General features: G+C 42.2%; 1 protein-coding gene across 1 annotated transcript in view; it reads right to left on the reverse strand.

Annotated features, from left to right (window-relative positions):
* Samhd1 (SAM and HD domain containing deoxynucleoside triphosphate triphosphohydrolase 1) overlaps nt 1-9,164 on the reverse strand; it is a 73,107-nt gene that overhangs the window by 4,570 nt on the left and 59,373 nt on the right. Inside the window, exons 12-14 of the mRNA XM_004630995.2 lie at nt 8,181-8,276; nt 1,041-1,145; nt 114-251 (exon numbers count right to left, since the gene is read on the reverse strand). Coding sequence (XP_004631052.1) covers nt 114-251; nt 1,041-1,145; nt 8,181-8,276 — 339 coding nt within the window. The remainder of the gene's footprint in view (nt 1-113; nt 252-1,040; nt 1,146-8,180; nt 8,277-9,164) is intronic.

Below are 9,164 nucleotides of genomic sequence, written 5' to 3' on the forward strand. Positions count from 1 at the left end.
GCACTCTACAATGAGCTACATCACTAGCCCCATAGCTACAATTTAAATAATAATTTCTCTATTGCTTTTTCTTTAAAAATCAAAAGCATGCAAAGTGTGATTATAACACCCACCTGTGGCTTTGTGAAGTCGTTGAATGCGCACCAATGAACAAAGTGTTGTTTTGCAGCATACAAACTCTTTTCATCCAGCTTCTTACAATACACTCGAATTAGCTGTTCCGCAAATCTCTCTGGCAGAAACTGTGAGACCTTTTTTTAAAAAAAGAAAATATTCTGCTGTCACTTTGAATTCACACATCAGAGAAGTATTAGCTGTTCCCTAGGCTCCCGAGTACCATTTCTAATGCTTGCAAGCAGACATTGTTTTGCTATTTTATCCCAATTATAGTCCAAAAAGGAAAAAAAAAAAAAATCAAGATAATGTCACATTGCAAAATGCCCCATTTTATGCCAATTAGTAGAACAGTAAAGGTTTGTATTACATAATTACATATATTTTGTATAGGGTCTCAGTCTGCAGCTTAGAGGTGGGCTGGCACAGCATGTGGTGCTGGGTATTGAACTCAGTCCTTGCACTTGCCAGGCAGGTGCTTAGACTGCTGAGCTATCTGTGTGGCCCCCATAATTACATATAGACCACAGACTTCTGCACACAAGACAAGCAAGTTAGCACTGTACCTTACATAAGTTCAACCATATAGCAGCCACCTCCTGCCACATTTATAACCTAATCTCTGAACAGCATACTTTCACTGTTTACCAGACAGGTAAAACTGGCTAAAATGGTCTAATCTACATATACTTTTTTTTTTTTTTTTTTTTTTTGGTATTGGGAACCAAACTCAGGAACTTGCACTTGTCAGGCAAATGCTTGTGCCACTGAGCTACATTCTTGGCCCCTACATAGACTGTTTAAGATACATCCCTTTAAAAATCTGCATATACTTTACAGCCTAACTGAAAATAAAAAGTAAATTTACTATAAAGACCTGCCAAATATAAACTACTGTAATGTATTTATTTTACCTAAGTGATTACCTGATTTTTAGTTATCATGATTGCTGTGTAAGGGTCACTCTTACAATAAAATCGAACATGATCAATTGGATTCTTGTCTCCCATTCCATAATCCATGTTGACAACCTTAATAAAAGCAATAAATAAGTAATCACAAAACAAGAATGGAAATTGGGGCTGTAAGGGCACCACAAAAAAACAGTGTTAGCTGGGTGCAGTGGTCTAAACTTGTAATCCCAGCACTGTGGGAAGTTAGGCAGAAGGATTACAAGTTCAAGTCCTGCCTGGGCAACTTAGCGGGATGCTGTTTCAAATAAAAAATAAAAGGAGTTACAGATGTGGTTCAGTGGTAGAGTGCCCCTGGTTCAATCCCTATTTTCACATACGCACATTCATAAATAAAATAGAAATGAAACAGAACCCTCTGAGATTACATAAGATCACTAATAAGTAGCAGCAACATGGCGGAATAAAAATAATTGTCACACATGACCAACTGCAGGAATTTTATTTAGAAATCTGGGGCAAGGATAGAATGCATTTGTGTGTTCAATATAAGTAGAGTAGAAAGTCAATACCTACTGTGGGATACAGACTGTGTGTTTACTTTTTACTTCAACATCACTGGAGATGAAGTTTGACCTTGAAGTGTTCTACCACTTTTTTTTTTTTTTAATGTATTTAGTACAGGGTCTACAGGGTCTCACTACACAGATTGAACATGTGATCCTGCTGTTTTTAGCCTCCCAAGCTCTGGAATTACAGGCACATCCCACCATGCCCAGTCTCAATCTCCATCTCAGCATGCCTTGGGGGCCAGACCAGCACCAAAGTCCGGGGGATCAAACCTCCAGCCCCTGCATCTGCTAAAGAAGGCACTTTAATCCACTGAGCGATCTGGCCAGCCCTTCTACTTTTTATTCTGTGATAGTTTCAGGTGGTTGCTCAGGTTGGCTTCACACTTGTGATCCAACTGCCTCAGCCTTCCAAGTGTCTGGAATTACAAGCACGTGCCACTGTGCCAGCTAACATACACGTTTCTTGTTCTTGTTTGCTTGGATTTGGGAGCCAGGGTCTCACTATACAGTTCAGGCTGGCCCTGAACTCACTATGTAACCCAGGCTGGCCTCAAATTCACAGTGATCATCCTGTTTCAGCCTTCTGAGTGTGGGGATTACAAGTGTACAATCTTTGTTGATTTTTTTGTGGAACCGGGGATTGAACGCAGGCCCTTGCACTTGCCAGGCCAGTGCTTATTCTACTGAGCCATCTCCCCGGCCCCTCTTTGCTGATTTTGACCACTTAATAAGTGGCTACTGCAACTGAGGGGCTGAATTCTTTACTGTATTCAATACTAATTTCTTTAAATTTAAGAGGCTTGTCAACTATAGGGGTGCTTGCCTATAACTTACAAATCTGTTTTTTTCAGATTTTGGAACATCTGCACAGACTTTACCACATATTACAAGCATTCCTAATCTAAAAATGTCCAAATTAGGGGCTGGGGAGATGGCTCAGTAGAATAAGCGCTTGCCTGGCAAGTGCAAGGTTCTGGGTTCAACTGGTTCCAGGGGGGAAAAAAAATCAAAATTCAAAATGCTCCAAAAGTCAACAATTTACTTGAATGTTTTATTAACACTCGAAAAGTTTCAGATTTTGACAGTCAGGCATGGTGTACATGCCTGTAATCCCAGCACTCTGTAAGCTGCAGCAGGAGGATCTCAGTTTGAGCCTGGCCCAAGCAACTTAATGACTACATAAAGTAGGAGAAGAAAACAGGAGCTCTGATCAGCTAGGAACAAGAAAATTAAGAGGAGACTAGTTTGTGGACCAAAAACAAGACGTCTAAATTAGTGTTGTTAGAGAGCAGTTTCAAATGGTGGAACTGTCCAAGTTGCAACAAGCTGGAGCGCTGGCTGAGGGGCAGTGGGTAAGGTCACTGAGGATGACAATGTGGACCTCAAAGAACTTGCTCCATGTGGCCAGGAAGCTGCTCAGGACAGTGATGGAAACTGGAGCAGAGAGGAAGACAGCCATGCCAAAACTTCAACTGAGAGGACAGTTTATAGTCTGCCCAAAAATGATTTATCTCCTTGGGACAAATTCCTAGAGTAAAGCTAATTTATCAATTAAATTTTTCTTCTTCTTTTTTTTTTTTTTCCCCAGTGTATTTGGTACAGGGTCTCACTACGTGGCTTGGACTTGTAGTGATCCTCCTGTTTTCAGCCATCCATTTTTTTTTTCCTTTTGGTGGGCATTGGGAATTGAACCTTGCATGTGCCAGGCAGGTGCTTGTGCCACTGAGTTACATCCTTAGTGCTTCAATTATTTATTTATTGATTTATTAATTTTTGTGGTACTGGGGATTGAACTCAGGACCTCCTATTCTACTGAGCTATCTCCCCAGCCCTACATTTTTAAAAAAGTAACTAATTAACGTTTTTTGAGACAGGATTTCACTACACTGTTCTGGTTGGTTTGTACTTACTATGTAGCTCAGGTTGCCCTTGAACTTGCAGAGATCTTCCTGCCTCAACATCCTGAGTTGGCATGACAGGTGTAAGCCATGACTGGCCTTGACTACATGTCTGTGTTTTCTGAATCTGGCTATGTATTCCAGACTGGCCTTGAACTTATTATGTAGTTTAGGCTAGCCTCAAACTTGGGGCTATCCTCCTGCCCCTGCCTCCCAAGTGTGGAGATTACAGGTGTGCACCACTGTGTCTGGCTTGACAACCAAAATTCTGGAACACTCTTCTAATTTGGTTTCTTGTACCAATTTACACTTCTCTTTTCACATACCCTATCAACAAAGAATTTTGTAACATTTGATTCTTATAAATCTGATATAAAAAAATTCTTGCTGTATTAGTTTGTCTGAGTGTGGTAAGGTAGTTCTTTTAAGTCTACCAGCAGTGTGTCTGTGTTTTCCTATACTAGCCTCTTCAAGTACTATATCCCTTTGGGAACTGCACTTTGAAAAAGAAACCAGATAGGAAGACAGGAAGTTGAGGGATTGATAGGGATGGAGTAGGACTGACATGCACTGAGGACAAGCATGGTGGGTGACACACTGTGTCAACCTGAGAAGTTTAATTAAGTGACTCAGCAGAGCGCCAGCGTTCTCTGTCTGTAAACATCCTCATGCTGTGCAAGAGGAAGGCATGGACACTGTATAAGTTCTATACCCCCAGCCCCAGGGTAGCTTGTTTATAATATAAGGAGGGGAGAGACGATGGCTAGAGGCGTGCAGCTGTTGCCCTTCCCTCTTGCTCTTTGCTGTTCTCTGCTGGCATGAACTGCTGTGCCACTAGCCTGGGAGCCAGCTGAGTATAGACTGAAACCTCCATAAACTGTGAGCTAAATAAACCTTTCCCTCCTAAATTTTGGGTGTCAGGTATTCTGTCCCAGCAACAAGAAAAAAGTAACTAAGATAGAATTTGGTTCCAGAGAAGTGGGATTGTTGCTGTGACTATACCTGATAATGTGGATTACAAGTTTTTGGGAATGGTTTATGAGAAAAGACAGGACAGGTTTGGAGATGTTGCCTACTAGTGAAGAGCTGCGATGCCTTCAGCTCTTCTGTAGGAGAGATTCTGGTCAGAGCTCAGAAGACCAGAATGCTGATAGAAAGCCCACCTGTAAAGACCAGGCTAGGGAGGTTTCTGCTGGGAAGAAGGAGAGCATTAGTTGTTGGACTGTGGATAATTTATGTTATGGCTTGGCAAAGTTTGCCTGCATTTTGCTCCTATCCAGAGACTTTGCCTGAGACTGAGATTAATCACAGTGGACTAGTTAATCTGACAAAGGAAATCTCAAGGCAATGGCATGGCTATTTTGGGGGGCTTTTAGTCAGATGTATGTTGAGAGTCAAGAACAAAGAGTCAAGTAGGATGATTTAAATGTGAGTTTGGCCAGAAAGTAAGTGCCAGAGAGGCTGTGGACTGCAAAGACAGAGCTGAGATCTCCACTGCCCAGGAGGAACAGGAGAATAGAAAAGATGTCCTGAAGGCATCACAGGAGGTGGCAGGTTCTCACCCCTTTTAGCCTCAGAATCACAAGGGTGAGGGACTTTGCTTTGAGGAGAAAGCTGTAGAGCTCCATGTTCCAGAACGGAGGCAGTGGCCACACCAGATTCCAGAATGGGGCCGGCATAGAGAATATGGAATCAGAGTCAGAGTGCTCAGTGGCACTTGATCCCTACACCCAAGAGAAAAGACGGTCTGGTTGCTGCTCCAGCTGGCAGCAGACTTTGGCAGCATCCATGTGGCATTAGTTTTAAGAGTGTGCAGAATGCAGGAGTTCTGAGGTTAAGAAGGCTTCCATCTAGATTTAAGAAGGCCTGGGAAGCCAGGCAATGTGCCCCTGAGAGGGCAGTGTATAAAGTTGTGAGTGAGAAGCCTATTCGGTGGAAACCCCAGAAGTTTGAAAAAGCCAGGCATCTATATTGTCTGAGAAAACCTGCAAGGAGGGAGCAAAGCCAGCCCCAGAGAAAAGGCAAGGGAACTACCAGCAGGAGTGCTGTAGGGGTGGAGCCATGTAAGGGTTTTGGCGCTCACAACTCATTACAGGTTGTTTTGGATGTTCCACATGGAACTACAGGACTTAATGTTTGCCATTCTGGATTTTGGACTTGTTTTGGTCCCATTGGTTTATATCCTGCTGTATTCACCTTTTGGAATAGTAATGTTTTTGTGTGCCTTTGAGTGTTGGAAGGGGTTAACTTCATTTGTACAGGGGCTTACAGCTAAGATTTTGCCTTAGGTCTTGGAGGAGACTTGGGACTTGGATTTTTCAGCAATGCTGAAACTGTTAGGACTTTGGCAACTCTTGCAGATAGACTAAGTACCTTTACATAAAGGGGTGTACATGAGTCTTTGGGGGCCAGAGGCAGAATGTTACAGTGCATATGTACTAAAATGTTGATAGACTTAATAGTGATTCATAAGCATTTTTTTTTTTTTTGTATTTAGTACAGGATCTCACTGCACAGATTCAACTTGTAGTGACTGTTTTCAGCCTCCTCAGCACTGGGATTAGAGGTGCCTGCTGAGCCATCTGGCTGGCCCCATAAGGACTGTTAAAGCTGTGTTCTAATGTTGAAGTTCTGAAATGTTTGCAAGCATGTCTTTGTATCTGAAGACTGGTTTAAAGAAGTATGTCTAGTTGCAAAGTTGACAACGGGTGGATTGTAGTAGCCGATACATTGTGTCAACTTCAGAAATTTAGAAGTTCAATTAAGTGACACAGCAGAAAGCCAGAACTCTTAAGTTTGTAAATATCTTCATCCTGTACAAGAGGAGGGCATGGACATTGTGTGAGTTCTACACCCCCAGCCACAGGGTAGCTTATTTATAATATAAGGATGTGAGAGAGGCTGGCTAGAAGTCACAGCTGCTGCCCTTCCCTTCAGTTCTTTGCTGTTTTCCGCTGCCATGAACTGCTGCTCTCTGCCTTGTGCCGTGCTGCCTGGAAGCCAGCCAAGTACAAACTGAAACCTCCACAAACTGTGAGCTAAATAAACCTTTCCTTCCTTAATTTTGGGTGTTGGGTATTTTGTTCCAGTCATGAGTAAAAAGTAACTGCGACAACAAGCTAGACCTTTCAAGTAAAAGGGAGAAGCCAAGGCTGGCTTTTGCCGCCATGAACTGTTGTCTTCTTTGCCATGTGCCATCCTGCCTTAGAGCCAGCTGAGTATGAACTGAAACCTTGGCAGTGTGAGCTAAGTAAAACAAAAACAGAAAAGCATGAAAAGCCACAGGCAGACACGCAAGAAAGAGAGGATCCCAGGAAAAAGTCTGGGGAATGAAGTCTTTCAGAGACTCAGGAAGGTCACAGAAGAGAACCCTGGCCTCTCCTCTAAGGAAATGGAGCTGCAGCTTGATCTGAGGTACCACCACACTTCAGCATCAGCCAGGGAAACACAGGGTAGTGCCCACTCCCTGTATCCTATAGCAAATGCTGCTTACCCAGAGATCACCAATGCTCAAGATGTGTCAAGAAACTAATGAAGGAGAGGCTTCTGGAAAAAATACAAGGAAAATATCCTCCTGAGATTTCAGGTGTAGAACTCTGAAAAATTTTTTTTTTTTTGTATTTTAGGGAAGGGTCTACAGGGTATTCAGGGTGTGAATATTAGACCAGACTCATAGTGATCCGCCTGTTTACAGCCTCCCAAGAGCTGAGATTACAGGTGTGAGCCACCAGGCCCAGGCTCAATTGCTGTTTCAGCATGCCCCGGGGGCTGGGGCAGGCCTGGGGATCAAACTCCCAGCCCCTGAGCCTGCTTGTAGGCCCTTTAATCTGCTGAGTGATTTGGCAGGCCCCCTGAAAATAATTTCTTACATAAAATAAAACATAAAAAAGCTGATTGGCATTCTTATCAGGATACAAGAAGACATGTGGCTTCTATGAAAACAGGAATAAAACAAATCTTAACTTTTCCTTTTGAGTACTTAGCATATGTCACTGATTTTCCTCCCTCTCTCATCTCTTTCTTTTTTTTTTTTTTTAAATAAAATGGACATTGTTATTTTATTTATTATTATTACTTGGGTTTTCTTTTATTTATTTATTTGTTTATTTTTTTAAATTTTTATTTGTTTATTTATTTTATGTGTGTGTGGCCAGCTCAGCCCACCAGGGGGCGGGGCTGGCTGGCATGTGGTGCTGGGGGATTGAACCGTGGTCTCTGTGCTTTGCTTAGCTTAGCTTGTTCTAAGTAGGTGCTTTAGACCACTGAGCCATCTCACCAGCCCTCATCTCTTTCTTTCTCTCAGTTACAACTCATCTTTTTTTAAAATCTTGCTAAACTGCTAAATTTCCCAGGCTGAGCTTGAGCTTGCTACCCTTTTGTCTTAACTTCCCACGCTGCTGGAATTACAGGCATGCACCAGCATGTCCAACTCAAAACTTTAAAAAATCAATATATATAATGTTCTTTTATCATCTGATCATAATTATGTTACAAATGTTGGCAAAACACACTAGGAAAAATTTTAAAACTGCTCAGTAGTGTTGGTTTTGTGAGACCACAGCGGATTCTCTTTTTTCCTTTTATCTTTCTGTATTTATCCAACTATTTACAATGAACACATACTACTTTTACTATAAGGGGAGGCTTTATCTTAAATATTTAAGTCTATTGGGCTGACTACTTACATCCACTATGAAGTCTTCAGCCGTTAGTTCAGCCTCCAGTTTCATATCTGAAGGTTTAGCATCAGCAACCTGTTTTGGAAGGCATCCATACTCTTCCTAGAAAAGATGAGATCATGTTAAAGCCCCAGGTTTTGTTTTTTTTAAGACAAGGTGCAGTTCAAGCTGGTCTTGAGCTTACTTTTTCTTTGATACAGGGTCTCATTATGTAGTTTAGGCTGGTCTTATGCTCACTTTTGTAGCCCCCTGGCTCATCTCAAACTCTGAGAGATCCTCCTGGCTTAACCTCCGGGTGCTGGGGATTACAGGCATGCACCACCATGCCTATATCCAAGGTCGTGATAGGGCGCCTGGGCATTGGGGCCGAGACTGCATGGCATGTGGGCCAGGGATTGAACTCGGGTCCTTGTGCTTGCCAGGTAGATGCTTAGGCCTCTGAACTATCTCTCCTGCCCCTTGAGATTACTTTGTAGCTCAGACAGGTCTCCAATTTGCAACAATCCTCCTACCTCAGGCTCCTGAGTGCTGGGATTACAGGCATGCACCACCACACCTGGAAAAACCCCAATTTTTCAACATGCAGTATCTGTGTCACAAGTAGGTTCCCCTCTAAGAATGGTACTTCACTATGAAAAAGGGTTCCCTGAGAGATACAGCTCTTACCTATGCTATCCATTAAACAAACAGAGTAAACTTTGTAAGAAAATTTCACACTCTGAATAAAAACAGTGGCATTAATACTAGAGAAATAAAAAGAAAATACTAGAAAAATAAGTAAAGTATAACTCAAGAAATTATTATGAGGTAATAATAATTCACCAGTTGAAGGCTGGGGAGATGGCTCAGTAGAATAAGCGCTTCCCTGCCAAGCACGAGGACCTGAGTTCAATCCCTGGTTCCGCCAAGAAAAAAGAAAAAAAAAAAAAATCACCAGTTGACTCTTGTTATGTTTCTGTCAAACAAAAAAGCCTTTAAAAAGCCAGGGGA

Source organism: Octodon degus, unplaced genomic scaffold, assembly GCF_000260255.1.
Source record: "Octodon degus isolate 3935 unplaced genomic scaffold, OctDeg1.0 scaffold00037, whole genome shotgun sequence".
In the NCBI taxonomy this organism is placed as follows: domain Eukaryota; kingdom Metazoa; phylum Chordata; class Mammalia; order Rodentia; family Octodontidae; genus Octodon; species Octodon degus.